The sequence below is a fragment of the Gossypium arboreum genome, chromosome 9, assembly GCF_025698485.1.
Source record: "Gossypium arboreum isolate Shixiya-1 chromosome 9, ASM2569848v2, whole genome shotgun sequence".
NCBI classification, from domain to species: Eukaryota; Viridiplantae; Streptophyta; class Magnoliopsida; order Malvales; family Malvaceae; genus Gossypium; species Gossypium arboreum.
The window spans coordinates 83473272-83491246 of NC_069078.1; the positions used below are offsets into that span (position 1 = coordinate 83473272).

At 36.1% G+C, this 17975-nt stretch overlaps 2 protein-coding genes across 2 annotated transcripts; both read right to left on the reverse strand.

Annotated features, from left to right (window-relative positions):
- Positions 1-573: 573 nt before the first annotated feature.
- On the reverse strand, positions 574-12877 carry LOC108464784 (aldehyde oxidase GLOX1-like). The gene is made up of 2 exons (XM_053018643.1): positions 12481-12877; positions 574-1865 (listed from the first exon to the last, which is right to left on the reverse strand). Exons 1-2 carry the CDS (start codon positions 12875-12877, stop codon positions 574-576), a joined length of 1689 nt encoding a protein of 562 aa, XP_052874603.1.
- Positions 12878-13876: 999 nt separating this feature from the next.
- Positions 13877-15997, reverse strand: LOC108455437 (methionine gamma-lyase-like). Its single transcript, XM_017753995.2, has 3 exons — positions 15403-15997; positions 14913-15314; positions 13877-14527 (listed from the first exon to the last, which is right to left on the reverse strand). Exons 1-3 carry the CDS (start codon positions 15797-15799, stop codon positions 13929-13931), a joined length of 1398 nt encoding a protein of 465 aa, XP_017609484.2. The 5' UTR covers positions 15800-15997; the 3' UTR covers positions 13877-13928.
- Between the last annotated feature and the right edge of the window lie 1978 nt (positions 15998-17975).

Genomic DNA, 17975 nt, shown 5'->3' on the forward strand with positions numbered 1-17975 from the left:
TGTTATCAGTTTCAATACCACTTGTAGCTTTTATGGTGTTTGAACTAGAGTAAGAGTTTGGACTCAGTTTATTATAGTAAATCCTAGAAATATTTCTAGAGTAAAAGCTGATTCGTAATTTTGAGATTTGCAGTTAATAGGCATCTAATCAAACACTTGTACCTTGAAAAGCCTTTAGTTTGCATTTTAATACCAATTCTAAAGCTAGTATTAGAAAATTCTGTGGGGTTTGGGCGGTATGGTATAGAAATATGGCAGGCAGGCTCATAGAACAACGAGAGACCTCATATAACGGTTGATTTAATTCAAGGCCAATCAAGCGGCAGTGAAGATGGTAGTAATTACTTCACTGACCACTAGCCAGTCCCATTTAATGCTTCCACATCTCATTCTTTCCTTATTCATTTAGGTCTTGAAGACTTGAACAATTGAACGATCAAATTTCCAGGTTTAAAAGAAGCTTTCACTCATGCACACTACATAGAAATTTGAATTAGCAATTAAAACCCATTTCAAGAAGCAAAACCTATATTACATTTAAATTATGAAATAAAGAAACAAGGTTGCTCGTAATTAAAACTGCTTGATTTGGATCCATTTCCCTTTGCTTGGAATAGCTTCGTGTACCAAGAACAACTGGTAATATCCAGGCGGTGCCAATGCCGCCGTTTCTGGGGCATACCCTTCCACCAAATAGTTCCCCGAAGAAGTCTTCTTCACTTTATTATTGAATGCCAAAACTAGCAACCTTTGGTTCATTGCAATTGAATGTGTAGTAAAAGAAGAAGCCACCATTGTTACGAACAAATCTGATAGAATAACACTCCCTTCTAATGTGAATTCTAGAGAGATTTTCTGCTTAAAACCAATTTTTAACCCTGGGTTTACCGCAACGATCGATGGCCGAGGCTTTGTTTTGGTGAAATATGGGGGATAAAATGCTTCAAGGCTGAGTTCAGTTGGATAAAGTGCAGAGAAGTTGTAATTAATGTTAGGATTGCTGCCGCCGACTAAGACTCTACCGTCGGACAGCAAATGAGCAGTTGAATGGTAAAGTCTAGGAATCAAAGATGGGGCTAAAACCTCGAACCTGGAGCTTTCGTCACTGTTTCGAGGGTCGGGGCGGTATAAAACTGGGTTCAGAACAGGGTCTCGTGCAACACCCCAACCAGCAGTGCCTTTGGCCGCACCATTTATGATGAGAATGTCGCCGGTCGGTAACATGATCATGTCGCCCATCACTCTGTTGATCGGCATTTCCTCCATTTCCCATTCCGGAGATGCCGCTGTAATTATCAAGCGACCACAAGATTTTGATGCCGGAACAAAGACTCCAACATTAGCCTTCTCATTCGAATCCGGGGCTGTCCAACCGCAGATTAAGACCTCAGCATCTGGGGTACTAGTGTTATTGTCGCTATCGGTGGTACTAAAGAGTTTCAAAGGAAGAAGAACAGAGGATCCGGTGCTAGGATAATTGCGGGGAACCCCACCAGGCATTACAGGATAGCTTCTAACCACCTTATTGTTAATATAATCGAGTAGAATCCCTCGATCATTGGCGAAAACGAAAAGATTTTCGTCGGTCGATAGATGTAGAAAAGGGTAGAGATTGTTGGGGACCAACGCTGAATTTCTTGTCTCCTTTAGGAAAGGAAGTTTGTAAAGTATTCGATCGGAACCGGAGAGTTTTGGAATAAATTCATACGTGAACTGATATCGTCCACCCACCACAATGATCTTTCCATCGGGTAAAACTTGATTAGAAGCATACCACCTCGGTGAAAGAAGACCATTTTGATCTTCTTCCCAATCACAATCCATGCATGGCTTGAAATACCGAACAACTTTTTCACCAAGTCGATTGTTGAAAAATCAAATAAGGTAAGTGTTGAAAAGTCAAAAATGGTGGGAGGTGCAATTGGCACCGAAAGAAAAAAAAAGTTGGCAAGTTGTTTAAAGTTGAAAGGGATAATTGCAATTTTGGTCCCTAATTTTTTTTAGGCCATTTGCAAGTTAGTCCCTAAACCTCAACTATAAATAGGCCTAACCATTTCTCATTTCAACCATCCCAACCAATCTTTCTCTCTTAGTTTTCTCTCTTCTCCCATTTGAGAATTCTTAAGGAATTCTATTTGTTTGTAATATTTTGGAGATAGTAAAGTTATCATCTGGTGTTAGTGCCCGAGGACGTAGGTATAATTTACCGAACCTCGTTAAAACTCTTGTGTTCTTTCTTGTCCTATTTTTCTTTCAATATTTGAGGTATAATAGTAGTATTTAATTGTGCTATTAAATTACTATAAAAGGGATATTCGACTAAGGAAAGACTTGGTATTTAAGAGATCTTTGTGATCCACCTCTTCCCCAGGAATTGAACTTTGTGTGATTTTTAGTACAATAATTTACACGCTCGACCCTATTGAAACAACAAGTGGTATCGAGTCAAGGTTAATTGTAGTATGCTCTGTGGTTGCGCTTTAAACCGATCTTCCACATCGAAAAGATTTCCTTAGGTATATTGAAAGATTATGGAGAAAGCGGTTGGTGTAGGAGCTTCAACATCGTCCATGTGGACAAGATCGACAATTGCAAATGCAAGATTGGCGTGGAGATCTTTGATGGCACGGGCCATTTTGGTATGTGGCAAAGTGAGGTTCTAGATGCCCTTTTTCAGCAGGTCTAGACATTGCCATTGATGAAGAGAAACCAGATGATGTACAGGAGAAAGATTGGAAGGCGATCAATCGGTTGGCATGTGGCACAATTCGATCATGCCTTTCTCGAGAGCGAGGTATGCTTTTTCAAAGGAGACTTCGCAAATAAGTTGTGGGTGGCACTTGAAGAAAAATTTTGAAGAAAAACAGTCAAAATAAGCTCCACTTGAAGAAAAGACTGCTTTCGCTTCACTTACGTCCCAAGTACCACAATGAATGATCACATCACCAAATTTAATCGTTAGTCACCGATTTGTTGAATATGGATAAGACATTCAAAGATGAAGATTTGGCTTTGATCTTTGTTGGGGTCACTTCGAGGAGTTTGAGTTCCTAGAAACTACTCTACTTCATGGCAGAGTGATATATCTCGAGCGAAGTCTCATGCGGCCTTATACGATTATGAACAGAGAAAGAAGGACAAACAGAAAAACTCAATCAGAGATACAGAAGCTTTAGTAGTCCGAGGTCGTTCATACACTCGGAAGAAAACTCAAAAGGGGAGATCAAAGTCAAAGTCCGGACTGGGAAAGATGAATGTGCCTTTTGTCATGAGAAAGGCCATTGGAAGAAAAATTGTCCAAAGTCAAGAATAAGGAAAAGTCATGTAGATGCTTGTGTTGCAAAGCATGATACCAGTGACTCTGAATTATCACTGGTTGCATCATCATCGTCGTTCCATTCAGATGAGTGGATATTGGATTCAGGTTGTACCTATCATATGTCCCCTAACCGGGAGTGGTTCTCTGATTTAGTAGAACTAAATGGAGGAGTTGTTTATATGGGCAATGTAATATCCTGATTTTGGGCCTAGTCGGAATAGTGGTTTCGTGACCACAAAATCCGAGATAGAAATAATTATTTTATGATTATTTTAAGGTCTATGATATGATTGCATGATTGTGTGAAAATTTCGTGAAGAAATTTTATGCATAAAGTGCTTAATTTGAAATTTGGGACTAAATTGAATAAATTGCAAAACTTGTGTTCTAGAAGTATTTTGCATAAAATTGAATTAGATTATTAATTAGAGGTCCTTAAAGAGTAATTTTACCAATTTCTAAGTCTATGGACAAAAATTGGACATGGATGGAATTTTTGGAAAGTTTAGTAGTAAGGGCATTTTGGTCATTTAGGGGTAAAATGAATTAAAATACAAAATTAAAAGCCAATTTTGCTCATCTTCAACCCCATGGCCGAATATAGCAAGGAGAAACCATGGCTAGGGTTTTTCAAGCTTCCAAGCTCGATTAGCAAGGAAAACTGAAATTCGAGCTAAAATGGGGAAAATACCAAGTGGTGGACGAAATGGTAAAAATAGCCATTTTCGCATACGAGTGTTGACAAGCCAGCTCGGAAATCGGAAACGGTCGGAGGCACGCTCACACTATCCGTATACCATCTTGACATAATGGCTTGTATATTTTGAGTATGGCATGTATAGCATTATAATCATTTTGTATATATGGTCTTATGATATGGTTATTGAGTGGTATGGAGATAGAAATGCTTGGTAATGATTAGCCATTGGAATGGCTAATCATGATCATATTTGGTATTATATATGTCAAATTGCTAGCTAATCCATGGAAACCATGAAATAGGTAAAATTTACCATAAAATAGATTCAGACAGCAGCAGTGACGTGAGTTTGAAAAATCACTAAAAATAGTAGAAATGGAATTAAATAATGAATAAGTTATGGAATCGAAGCTTGATGAGTCTATTTTCATATGGAATAAGCGAAACAGGTATATGAGCTATATTTTATGAGATGTTTAAATTTTTGTGAAACAGGGCCAGAGCAATTTCTGGATCCCCTGTTCTGACTTTGGAAATTCACCATAAATTTTACAAAGATAATTAGAAGTCATGCTTTATATGTACAGATTCCTTATTGAGTCTAGTTTTATTAGAGACAAACGACATAGTCATTGAAGGTCTGTATAGGGAGATATCTGATTCGTAATACACAGAGGTCAGAGTAGTTGAACCCTGAAACAGGGGAGACTTTAACTAATAAACTGTACTAATTGGCCCAACCAAAAATTCTAGAAAAAATTTAGTAGATATATATATGAGTCTAGTTTTAGGAAAAATTTACGGAATTGGATTTCGAGTTTCGTAACTCGAGATATGATTTTTAAAGCGACTGTGATGCAGTTAGCCAGCTTGTCTGGAAATTTTAAAATGAATTGTATGAGCTGTTTAATTAATGAATTAAGTCCGTTAACACCTCGTGTTCGACTCCGAAAACGGTCTCGGGTATGGGGTGTTACATTTAGTGGTATCTATGTTAAATTGTTGGACTGAATTGTATGATTGTAATGATATGTACATGATGATGCACGAAATGAAAGTTGTGATTGTGATGCAAATATCTATGTTTGTTTGGCCTTATATAATGTCATGAGCATGAATTAATTTAATTAATTGAATGGATAAGTAAAGCTGTCTAGAAAACATAGAATGTATGCATAAGTATATTGTCTAAATGGGACAATAGGAAAATTGGTGTAAGCCAACATGAATGAATGACATGATTATGATGATGTTACTATGATGATGGAAGTTGTGTCATATGTGTATGTATAAGAAAGTCGAGTCGAGGTCCTACAACCCTCCCCTTACCAAAGTGGTACTTATAATGGAATTTCATGAGATTTGTATTGAATAAGTTTTCGGTTGAGAACCCAAAGAGTTCAAGGATAGAATAATTATAAGTATGATCCGAGATTGAAAATGAGTGATAAGTAAAGTCGAGCCGAAAAGTATCGGATTGACGTAAAAATTATTGGAGTTATGCACTGTCCTAGTTAGAAAAGGAATTCTCCTTGGTAAATCGAATTACTCAAGTGCAAGGTCGAGAAAAGTGTAAATCAAATTTATTCGAATTGGCCTTTTTAGTGAATGGTTTAATATAAAATTTGTGACGGCAGAACTAGTTGGGGAAATGATATTTCAAATGTGAATTATCCGAGTGTGACAGATTATGACCGTAAAGATTTAGCGTCTCTTTTGAGATGTTCTATGTGTTCACCCGTTCTCGAAATATTTCTATGGCTATTGATCTTCAAGAAATTCTTGTTATATGGGAATGTCTTCTAATTCGGTGTTGGATGAAAGCATTGGTAGTCTGATTGGTTTATAATTTATATTGCTCTATTTCATCGGGTATTCTATTTCATTTCATTCGATAAGAATTGATGAGAGAATTCATATGATATTATGATTCTGCTTCTTCTACTTGATGCTTCATCGATATATATGTATGGGAAGATATATTGATCTTGTTATATTTGATTTCATTGGGATTAAATGATGTTTTCTTTTGGACTTTCTTTCTTTGAAGAATTATCGTAGGTATTCGTATTTTCTCTATGAATTTGGTTTTCGATTCTCCGCATAGTATCGTATCTTGGGTTTCTTTATCCCGGATCTCTTTATTCGGATTTCTTTATTCGGGTTTCTCTATCTTGGATTTCTTTATTCGGTTTTCTTGTTATCTTTGTTCCATAATTTTTCAATTACGACTCATGTTCAAGTACGTTCTTCACTTCGTGATAATCATGTCAAATATGACTATACTTCTAATTTGATCTTGGTAATGTGGTGATTTTAGTATTGGGATTTTTCTAATTTCGTAAGGATTTGACATCAAGAAAGGCATAGGTGATAAAAGCGAGTTTTAGTCAAGATGGTAAATTATTTATTTGAAAGATTTCATGTGACAATTATGTCAGGATTATTTTTCCCAAGTCTGACAATAGAATTTCATTTTGTACGGATAAAAGAGTAAATAGTTTGAACGAGAAGTCTATATTTAATAGAAAGAGTTGAATATTAGTTTAAGTCACTACGAATGATAAGGTTTCCATCTTGTGAAAGCTGAAAAGTTTATTACATGTTGACAGAGTTCGGATAGATGAGAATATTGGTAACCGAAGCGTCCGAACTAGACTAGTCTACATTGAGCAAAGACTTCGACTTTCAAGAATGTATTGTTGTATGAATTGTGATGTGTTTCAAGACGGTGAGGTAATGTGATAGTTTAGAGCATCCGATGTTACATAAAATCGGAGTTGTTAAAGGGTTAAAGCCGAGCATTGGGATCTATCAAAATTATCCTTGTCAATGTTGATATTGGGATGGAAATGAGAAGGATTATTCTTGAGGCCATATCGAATTATTTTTATGGCGGAAAAGGAAAATGGGATGTATCCTATTGTTAAATGTTTGGCGAGATCTATAAATCACATCTGTATTGAATGGATTCCTACTCGTCAGATTCATGGAATTTCAGGTCTCTTTAATTGTCGGATTTCTTGGAATTCCGGTCTCCATTAAATCAAGTTGAGATCCAGGGTTTTATGTCATGATATCATGGGAAATTGAGAAGGGTTGAAAATTTAAGAACAGTTGAGAGTTGAGACTGTAAGCTTTTAGATCATATGAGAAATTGAAGAGATGTATTGGAGGTACAGTCTAAGTGCAAGTTCTTCGACACCAAATATGAGATTAAAAGTGAAGACCACTTTTCGGTAAGATTTTCGGGACGAAAATCCCTAAAGGGGGGGAGAGTTGTAATATCCTGATTTTGGGCCTAGTCGGAATAGTGGTTTCGTGACCACAAAATCCGAGATAGAAATAATTATTTTATGATTATTTTAAGGTCTATGATATGATTGCATGATTGTGTGAAAATTTCATGAAGAAATTTTATGCATAAAGTGCTTAATTTGAAATTTGGGACTAAATTGAATAAATTGCAAAACTTGTGTTCTAGAAGTATTTTGCATAAAATTGAATTAGATTATTAATTAGAGGTCCTTAAAGAGTAATTTTACCAATTTCTAAGTCTATGGACAAAAATTGGACATGGATGGAATTTTTGGAAAGTTTAGTAGTAAGGGCATTTTGGTCATTTAGGGTAAAATGAATTAAAATACAAAATTAAAAGCCAATTTTGCTCATCTTCAACCCCATGGCGAATATAGCAAGGAGAAACCATGGCTAGGGTTTTCAAGCTTCCAAGCTCGATTAGCAAGGAAAACTGAAATTGGGCTAAAATGGGGAAAATACCAAGTGGTGGACGAAATGGTAAAATAGCCATTTTAGATACAGTGTTGACAAGCCAGCTCGGAAATCGGAAACGGTCGGAGGCACGCCACACTATCCGTATACCATCTTGACATAATGGCTTGTATATTTTGAGTATGGCATGTATAGCATTATAATCATTTTGTATATATGGTCTTATGATATGGTTATTGAGTGGTATGGAGATAGAAATGCTTGGTAATGATTAGCCATTGGAATGGCTAATCATGATCATATTTGGTATTATGTATGTCAAATTGCTAGCTAATCCATGGAAACCATGAAATAGGTAAAATTTACCATAAAATAGATTCAGACAGCAGCAGTGACGTGAGTTTGAAAAATCACTAAAAATAGCAGAAATGGAATTAAATAATGAATAAGTTATGGAATCGAAGCTTGATGAGTCTATTTTCATATGGAATAAGCAAAACAGGTATATGAGCTATATTTTATGAGATGTTTAAATTTTTGTGAAACAGGGCCAGAGCAATTTCTGGATCCCCTGTTCTGACTTTGGAAATTCACCATAAATTTTACAAAGATAATTAGAAGTCATGCTTTATATGTACAGATTCCTTATTGAGTCTAGTTTTATTAGAGACAAACGGCATAGTCATTGAAGGTCTGTATAGGGAGATATCTGATTCGTAATACACAGAGGTCAGAGTAGTTGAACCCTGAAACAGGGGAGACTTTAACTAATAAACTGTACTAATTGGCCCAACCAAAAATACTAGAAAAAAATTAGTAGATATATATATGAGTCTAGTTTTAGGAAAAATTTACGGAATTGGATTTCGAGTTTCGTAACTCGAGATATGATTTTTAAAGCGACTGTGATGCAGTTAGCCAGCTTGTCTGGAAATTTTAAAATGAATTGTATGAGCTGTTTAATTAATGAATTAAGTCCGTTAACACCTCGTGTTCGACTCCGGAAACGGTCTCGGGTATGGGGTGTTACAGGCAATGACAATGCCTGTAAAACTGTTGGGATAGGTTCAATCCAATTAAAGAATCAAGATGGATCAACCAGAGTTCTAACTGATGTTCGGTACGTGCCCAGTTTGAAGAAAAATCTCATCTCATTGGGAGCCTTGGAATCCGATGGTTCAGTTGTTACTATGAGAGATGGGGTTTTGAAAGTGACATCTGGCGCACTTGTGATATTGAAGGGCATCAGGAAAAATAACTTGTATTACTACCAAGGTAGTACAGGTTATTGGAGCAGTCGCTGCAGCTTCCGGTAACAAAGAATTGGACTCAATGCAGTTGTGGCATATGAAGTTGGGACATGCCGTGAAAAATCCTTGCAAATTCGCAAAGCAAGGATTGTTGAAAGGTGCAAAGGCTTGCAAATTAAAATTTTACGAGCATTGTGTTCGGGAAAGCAAAAGAGAGTGAAATTAAGATCGCTATCCATAATACAAAAGGTATTTTGGAATATGTTCACTCAGATGTGTGGGGCCTTCCAAAACACTTTCGTTGGGAGGAAAACACTACTTTGTTACTTTTGTTGATGACTTTTCCGAAGAGTTTGGGTGTATACCATGAAAACTAAAGATGAAGTGCTTGGAGTTTTTCTTAAATGGAAAACTATGATCGAAAACCGATCGGCAAGAAAATCAAGCGGCTTAGGACGGACAATGGAGGGGAATATAGAAGTGATCCGTTCTTCGATGTGTGCCAAGAGTATGGTATTGTTCGACACTTCACAGTTAGGGATACACCACAGCAGAATGGAGTGGCAGAGCGTATGAATCGAACATTGCTGGAGAAAGTTCGATGTATGTTGTCCAATGTTTGGGTTGGGCAAGCAATTTTGAAATGAGGTCAGTGACATACGCCGCCATCTTGTTAATCGTTTGCCATCATCTGCATTAGAAAGAAAAACTCCTATGGAGGTATGGTCGGAAAACCGCTCTGATTATGATTCCTTACATGTGTTTGGATCCACTGCATATTACCATGTGAAGGAGTCAAAGTTAGATCCGAGGGCAAAGAAAGCTCTCTTTATGGGAATCACTTCTGGAGTGAAGGGATTTCGTCTTTGGTGCTTAAGCACAAAGAAAATGATCTGTAGCAGAGATGTTACCTTTGATGAATCTGCCACATTGAAAAAGGTAGCAGATGAAGATATTCAGACAAGCGATACTCCACAGCAGGTGGAGTGTACTCCAAAACAGGTGGAGTTTGAGCAGATGGGGATTTGCCCAGTTAATAAGTCTAATTCTCCAGCCACAATGGAGGAATTAGAGGTTGAAGAGGTTCGACCCAAGAACCATTAAGTACACCGTAACCGATTGCAGCTTGCAAGGCCAAGGAGAGAAATTCAAACCTGCTCGATTCTTGATATGGTGGCCTACGCCTTCCGTTGTTGATGATGATATTCCTATCACTTATCAAGAAGCAATGCAAAGCTTAGAAAGTGATAAATGGAAAAGCGCCATGGATGAAGAAATGCAATCTCTCCTGAAGAACAATACTTGGGAGTTGGCGCAATTACCGAAAGGTAAAAGGGCAATCGGATGCAAGTGGGTATTCGCAAAGAAAGATGGATCTCCTAGCAAGAAAGATGTTCGCTACAAGGCAAGGTTGGTAGCTAAAGGCTACGCTCAGAAGGAGGGAATTGACTACAATGATGTATTTTCCCCTGTTGTGAAGCATTCCTCCATTAGAATTTTGTTGGCCTTGGTAGCACAGTTGAATTTGGAGCTAGCTCAACTTGATGTTAAAACGGCTTTCTTGCATGGTGAGTTAGAAGAGGAGATCTATATGACTCACCAAGGATACAAAGATGCTTGGTGGTAGAAATTGGGTTTGTAAGTGAACAAATCGCTATATGGATTGAAGCAATCCCGAGGCGATGGTACAAGCGATTTGATAGCTTTATGAAAAGGCGTATACACAAGAAGCAAATATGACAATTGTGTGTATTTGCAAAAGCTACATGACGGATCTTTCATTTATCTACTCTTGTATGTTGATGATATGTTAATCGCTTCGAAGAGCCAAAAAGAGATAGATAAGCTGAAGGCTCAGTTGAATCAAGAGTTCGAGATGAAAGATCTAGGTGAGGCCAAGAAGATTCTCGGCATGGAGATAAGTAGAGATAGACAGAGAGGCAAGCTTTGTTTGAATCAGAAGCAATATCTGAAAAAGGTATTACAATGTTTTGGTGTAAATGAAAACACAAAACATGTAAGTACCCCACTTGCTTCTCATTTGAAACTTAGTGCTCAATTATCTCCGAAAACTGAAGAAGAAAGAGAATATATGGCAAAAGTCCCATATGCTAATGCAGTTGGGAGTTTGATGTATGCGATGGTGTGTACGCGGCCTGACATTTCACAAGCTGTTGGAGTTGTGAGCAGGTATATGCATGATCCTGGAAAAGGACATTGGCAAGCTGTGAAATGGATTCTACGGTATCTTCGAAAAACCGTAGATGTTGGTTTAATTTTTGAACAGGATGAAGCACTTGGTCGGGTTTGTAGTCGGATATGTTGATTCCGACTTTCTTTGGTGATTTAGATAAACGTCGCTCAACTACGGGTATCTGTTTACTCTTGCGAAAGCCCCAAGAGTTGAAGTCTACCTTACACCTCACATGAGTGTGTCTACTACTGTAGCGGAATATATGGCGCTTAGAGAAGTCATAAGGAGGCTATTTGGCTTAATGGATTGTTGAAAGACTTGGGAGTTGTTCAAAGTCACATTAGTCTATATTGTGACAGTCAGAGCGCTATTCATTTAGCGAAAAATCAAGTCTATCATTCAAGAACCAAGCATATCGACGTAAGATATCACTTTGTGCGGGAAGTCTTTGAAAAAGGAAAAATTCTACTTCAGAAGATTCCGACAGCAGATAATCCCGCAGATATGATGACCAATGTGGTAACAACAATCAAGTTTAATCATTGTTTGAACTCGATTAACATCCTGAGAATTTGAGCACCTTCAGGTGTATGGCACTCGAGAGCGCATTTGAAGGCACTACAAAAGATAGCTTTATCAAATTTGGGGAGTTGAAGGAAATGTGTGAAGATGTGATTATCCTAATCAAATCTTCAAGGTGGAGATTGTTGAAAAATCAAATAAGGTAAGTGTTGAAAAGTCAAAAATGGTGGGAGGTGCAATTGGCACCGAAAGAAAAAAAAAGTTGGCAAGTTGTTTAAAGTTGAAAGGGATAATTGCAATTTTGGTCCCTAATTTTTTTTAGGCCATTTGCAAGTTAGTCCCTAAACCTCAACTATAAATAGGCCTAACCATTTCTCATTTCAACCATCCCAACCAATCTTTCTCTCTTAGTTTTCTCTCTTCTCCCATTTGAGAATTCTTAAGGAATTCTATTTGTTTGTAATATTTTGGAGATAGTAAAGTTATCATCTGGTGTTAGTGCCCGAGGACGTAGGTATAATTTACCGAACCTCGTTAAAACTCTTGTGTTCTTTCTTGTCCTATTTTTCTTTCAATATTTGAGGGTATAATAGTAGTATTTAATTGTGCTATTAAATTACTATAAAAGGGATATTCTGACTAAGGAAAGACTTGGTATTTAAGAGATCTTTGTGATCCACCTCTCTTCCCTGGGAATTGAACTTTGTGTGATTTTTTAGTACAATAATTTACACGCTTCCGACCCTATTGAAACAACATCGATAACCACCACTTTGCACTAACGTACCATCGATCGAAAATGCGCCCGAAGAACACCACGTATCAGACAATATAGTCAGTGGCCTAACAGCTCGAGTTGCCGGATCGAACTCAACGGAATGCGCATAACAATCGGATGATTTCGAGTCTTCTTTGATGCACTTCCCTTGCGGAAGAGTAATGTTGGAAGGACCGAACTCGGATCGGTCGAAAGTGACAATCTTCTCATTGGGTAACAATGCCATATGCATTGCCGAAACTCCGATGCTTCTTTTCAGCAGTTTCCATTTCCCTTGGTAAGATTGAGCGCCTACATTGAAGACTGATGAACAACATACCAAGAGCATGAATATGAGGATTTTCGGGTCCATTATTTTGCGTTTAACTTGAGGAACCGACATGAATTGCTCTGAGTGATTTGCATGTTATAAGGAAAGAGGAAAGGGAAGTGAATTAATGAGAAGAAAACTTGCTTTGGTCATATGGTATTCCCTTACAGATAAATTTAACATTGAATAAAAGATTCTAGTTGGCTATATTGAGATATTGGACCGTGAAAAGACTACACGTACATATCTTAACTGTGACTCGGTTCATGCGCCTGATTACTGTAGAATTGTCGAAAGTAATTAAATGCATGAATCTACCATGTTTCGCTGCTTTACGCCAGCATTTATATCTCTCAGTAAATTCGTTTCAAATTGAATAGTTGGTTTCTACCATCACTTTTGGGTGCAGTGGGAAAATTATATGAAAATTAGATTTTGAATGTGTTATATTTAAAGTAATCAGTTTATTAAAATTGATTGTAATTTAGTCACCATAATTACATTTTACCATTTTGAAGGAAGAGTGAAAATTAGGGATAATTATGCGGATAAGAAGTACCACAACTACAATAAATTCATATGGTTCCAAGCACACCCTAAAAAGTTTTTAAGTTTAAGAAACTTTTTATACAATAATATTAGTGTTTTACTTTTAGGACATATAATCATAATTACGTGCTTTTACTGATCACCTTTACATAATTTAATCAAATATTATTTCCATCACCTACTAAATATTAACTAAAATATATATTATTTATTGTAAATTAATTATACTAATTTTAAATAAATGGCATGATATTTATTATTAATTATTATACTTGCTAAACACTAATTCGTGATGACAAAAATATATGTTTAATTTTAGAGAAATAATGCTAGAGTAATTAGGTAAAATTGTATGAAATTTTTATTTTTATTAGTAATTATGTTTTCAAACATCTTTTGGATTAACATAATACAAGCAAGGATTTGATTTTAAATTTTATTTTTTATATAGAGTTTTTTTCCCTCAATATTATTGACAATTATTTATAATAATTAATATTTTTTGAATTTAAAATCATATCATTGTTACAATTTAAGTTACTAAATATAATATAGAAAATTATAATCAAAATTATTATTGAAGACGTAAGAAACTTAATTTTTGTTTCACAATATGGAATCCATCGTCCTTTGAGATTGCCCTTTCGAATTGGCTCCACTTCTGCTCCAATGTCCCAGTATATCCAATCGACATCCTCACCAGCCCCGGCGAGATACCGGCGAGGGCCTTCTCTTCTGAGTTCAATTCACTGCTGGTACTGCTACCGGAGCAAGACATGAGAGTCTCGTAATAACCCAAGCTAACTGCTATTAATCCAAATTGAGAGCTGTTCTGCAAGTGGTGCATCAGCCTGTTAGCTTTCTCTTCCGATTCCATGTCGACACAAAGAAGACCGCCGAACCCATAGCCCTTGTTGGCCATGGACTTTAATAGGTGGTGTTGAGGGTGATCCTCAAGGCCTGGGTACACGACCCTTAGACCCATTTTCTTCATTCTAGTAGCATATTCCATGGCTCTGAGGCAGTGCTCCTTCATTCTCAGGCCCAAATGAGGTATCCTTTCAGAGAGTTCAAAGGCAACCTTGGCGTTCATGGTCGGCCCTAGAAGCATCAAAGAACCTTGGTGAAGGTCCATCATGGAGTTCAACAGGCTTTCAGGACCACAAACAGCACCTGAAATTTCCCATTTTATTGCATTAACAAATCTAATCCAATATTAATAAACTAATACGAATATTGACTAGTTGTCCAAACGATACTTTTTACTTTTCCACTAAAATTGTCAAATTTAGAGCATTAAAACTTTAAGTTGGTATACAGAATTTATCAGAAATATAATACAAAAATGCAACACGCCTCATGCAACATGCTTTCCAGGTGATCACTAATGGCATCATTCATTGGGTAGATAAGTTTCCCCTCACCAAACCTAAAAAGTTTGGTTATTTTTGTAGAGCATTATTGTCATACCAGAATAGACTATATTCATTTTCCATTTTATATGATTTTCCAATGTAAGACATGTAATGGTACATGAGAAAAATACGATAACTCGAACCTGCGATAACATCGGCCCCACCGCTTATGAACTTGGACATACTGTGAACGACCACATCAGCACCAAGCCGAGCAGGGGAAAGAACCATGGGAGAGAAAGTGTTGTCTACAACCACCATGGTTCCTTTGTGATGTGCTAGCTTGCTTAGCTCCGGAATGTCGGCTACGGTGAGTGTTGGGTTGGAAATTGACTCGAAGAACAACACCTTGGTCCTTCTTTCAACGATGGCGTTTTTCACGGCTTCGTGATCGGTTATGTCCACAAACGTGGTCGTGATGTTACAGGTTCTGGGCAAGAAATGGGTTAAAAGTGCATGGGTTCCTCCGTAGACGGTTCCCGACGCCACCACATGTCCGCCGCTGCTGCAGAGTTGCAACATTACTGATGATATAGCAGCCATACCTGTTATCACGAAATCATATTATTAACCTCGAACTTGACGGTTGTGATAATACTTTATATGCATATATAAATTATAATTAGACGTTACCACTAGCAGTGCAATAGGCAGCTTCGGTTCCTTCTAGGGCTGCCATCTGACGACTGAGATTTAAGACGGTGGGGTTGAAGTGACGACTATAAATGAAGAAATCACGATCGGGGCCCAGTTCACCAGTGAACATGCGGCGCATTGTCTCAGGTTCCATGACGGTGAAGGTGGCGGAAGCTTCAATGGACATGTTAACGCCACCATGCTCACCAAATACATGGCGCAGGCTGGCTAAGGAGGCAGCAGGATCATTTTCCCATGCTGCTGGTGCCACTGCCAGTGTTGGCAACATAGATTTCTTGGCCACGAATATCTCATCATCCCCTTCAAAGCTATCAGCCGCTGCGGCTCTCTTCTTTCCGGAAATTCCAAATTCACAGCTACGGGTTTCTGCCATAATTAAGTATTAAGAAGGATTGATTAACGATGTAAATGGCAATAGCAAAACTGAAGGATTAATTAAGATTGTTAAGAAAGAAAGAAGTGGTGTAGAGATGTAAGGGTTGGAAGCTATATATAAGCAAAGAACTGAGCTAAAATGACGGGGTTACAGATTTTGCAAGCGAGAGAGCATTATGAAAAAATAAATATCAAGTGGGATATGTCTAAACGAATTTATATTCCTATAAAACCAAAGTCGAAACTCACATTAAACAACTAGTGTTAGGAGGATCGACTTTATATAAATAATTATAGGGAGATATAAATAATTATAGGGAGGGATAGTATGAAATAAAGATGTTACATTGTTTTGTATTTTTATTAATTATTTAATGTCATTTTAGTTTTTTTATATTATTGATATATTATTTTAATAATTTTTAAACTTGAATTTTGAAATTTAGATTTGGAGTTCAAAGTCCAAAATTCAGTGTTTAAGATGTAGGTTAAAAATTACTAAAAAGTGTCAATAATAAATTGTATTAAATAATTAGTAAGGGATATAAAATGATGTGTGTATGTGTTTTATAGAATTTTTTTAAAAATTAATTACTTAGTAATTAATCCACGTTTAATTATTGAAAGACGACAAATAAACTTAAGCCGCTAATAAAGATTTTGCCCTACTTGCGGTACCATTTATTGAATTGATCTAAGGGCGAGGTGTGGTTCTATTTAAAGACTTTCTTTGTCTTGTGTTATCAGATTTATTGCTGGGTTTTATGCCATGCATTGAGATATGGGGTTAAGTAAGAAGATAGTGTATACATTAAGGATTTAAGTCAATTTTAATAATTCATCTTTTTCATAAGGTTAATTATGATAATATCAATAAAGTTTTTTTCTAAAATATTATTATTATATAAGCTCTTCCATCATATCAGTAATATGCTCAACCAATTAAATGATTCCATATCATTTTCTACATGTCATACTTACGAAAAATTATTTTTTAGTAAATAAAACAGTAAAAGCGAGACACAAAAAATTCTAGTTCAATGCGGATAGATTAAAATTTTAGCTCATACGAAAAATTATTTTATTAACTCTCCTTACCACATTATTCATAGTCTCTATCAATTAAAATAAACACATTTTTTTTCACATCATATATATAGTTGGTAAGAAGAGATTGTAGATGATGTGTTTATTTTTAATTAATAAGGACCATAAATGATATGATAAGAAAGGTTCATAAAATAATTTTTTCATACTTACGTATTAGTATAAATCTTCAAGTATTTTTCATGAGTTAAATAAAATTAAAATCATTTTCCTGTTTGCTTCTACTATTCGTCTCTCTCGTCTTACCTTCTTTCCGATCAAAATTGATATTAGTATGAATATGAACCATTTATTTTCTTGTTTTAAATTTACTTGATTTATTTTTTACGAGAATTTTAGTGTGAAGAAGCTTCGGTCTTTTACAAAACCTTGATTTTATGTTTTTCTTGAAACTACAATTTTTTTTTTTTATGTTTATCTTCTTCAATTAAGTCACTCAAATAGTGACAAATGGCCATTGACAAAAAGTACTTTGGTATTTTGGTTGACACCAAATTGGGAGCTTTGACAACCATTTCCCTTATCCGATAAAAATATATTAATTATTGTAGTGATTAAAATAAAAATATATCAGCACATTTATTTGATTCCAACAAATAAAATGTTATATAAATCAATCATATTATTTTTTAATAAATAATTTATTATTTTATTTTATAGAAAAACTATACATATTCATTTTAAGTACTTATCCGCATCTATAAAAATCAATAAAAATAAGAATATATTCTCTATTATTATGAAAAAACCGAAAGCCAAAGGTTAAAATGTATTTTTCCACCGGAGATGTAATGAAATAGCGCCACATTGGAGAAGAAGAATTATTTATTATGTCACTGGTTATACGTTGGCCACGTTAAACATGTGTGCAATCGTCGATGTGACTTAAAATAAGAATTGTAATTAGCTTTAAATAATATTCCAAAAGATGAGAAAATTCCATGTACTTTCGGAAGATGGAACCGTGCAAAACGTGCATCCATAGAATCTAAAAAAGTAAAAAAGGAAGACCTCTCTGTCAATTTGGAATTATATCGGAAAAAGAAACGTTTTAGCCCCAACTTTAT

What these genes read in the sequence shown, in the direction of transcription:
- LOC108464784 (XM_053018643.1), bottom strand. Translation starts at nt 12,877, where the DNA reads ATGTCGGTTCCTCAAGTTAAACGCAAAATAATGGACCCGAAAATCCTC. An exon ending in GTTAGTGCAAAGTGGTGGTT is followed by an intron (nt 1,866 to 12,480) that starts ATCGATGTTGTT and finishes GATTTTTCAACA; the next exon opens with ATCGACTTGGTGAAAAAGTT.
- LOC108455437 (XM_017753995.2), bottom strand. Translation starts at nt 15,799, where the DNA reads ATGGCAGAAACCCGTAGCTGTGAATTTGGAATTTCCGGAAAGAAGAGA. An exon ending in TGCCTATTGCACTGCTAGTG is followed by an intron (nt 15,315 to 15,402) that starts GTAACGTCTAAT and finishes TCGTGATAACAG; the next exon opens with GTATGGCTGCTATATCATCA. An exon ending in TGGGGCCGATGTTATCGCAG is followed by an intron (nt 14,528 to 14,912) that starts GTTCGAGTTATC and finishes GGGAAATTTCAG; the next exon opens with GTGCTGTTTGTGGTCCTGAA.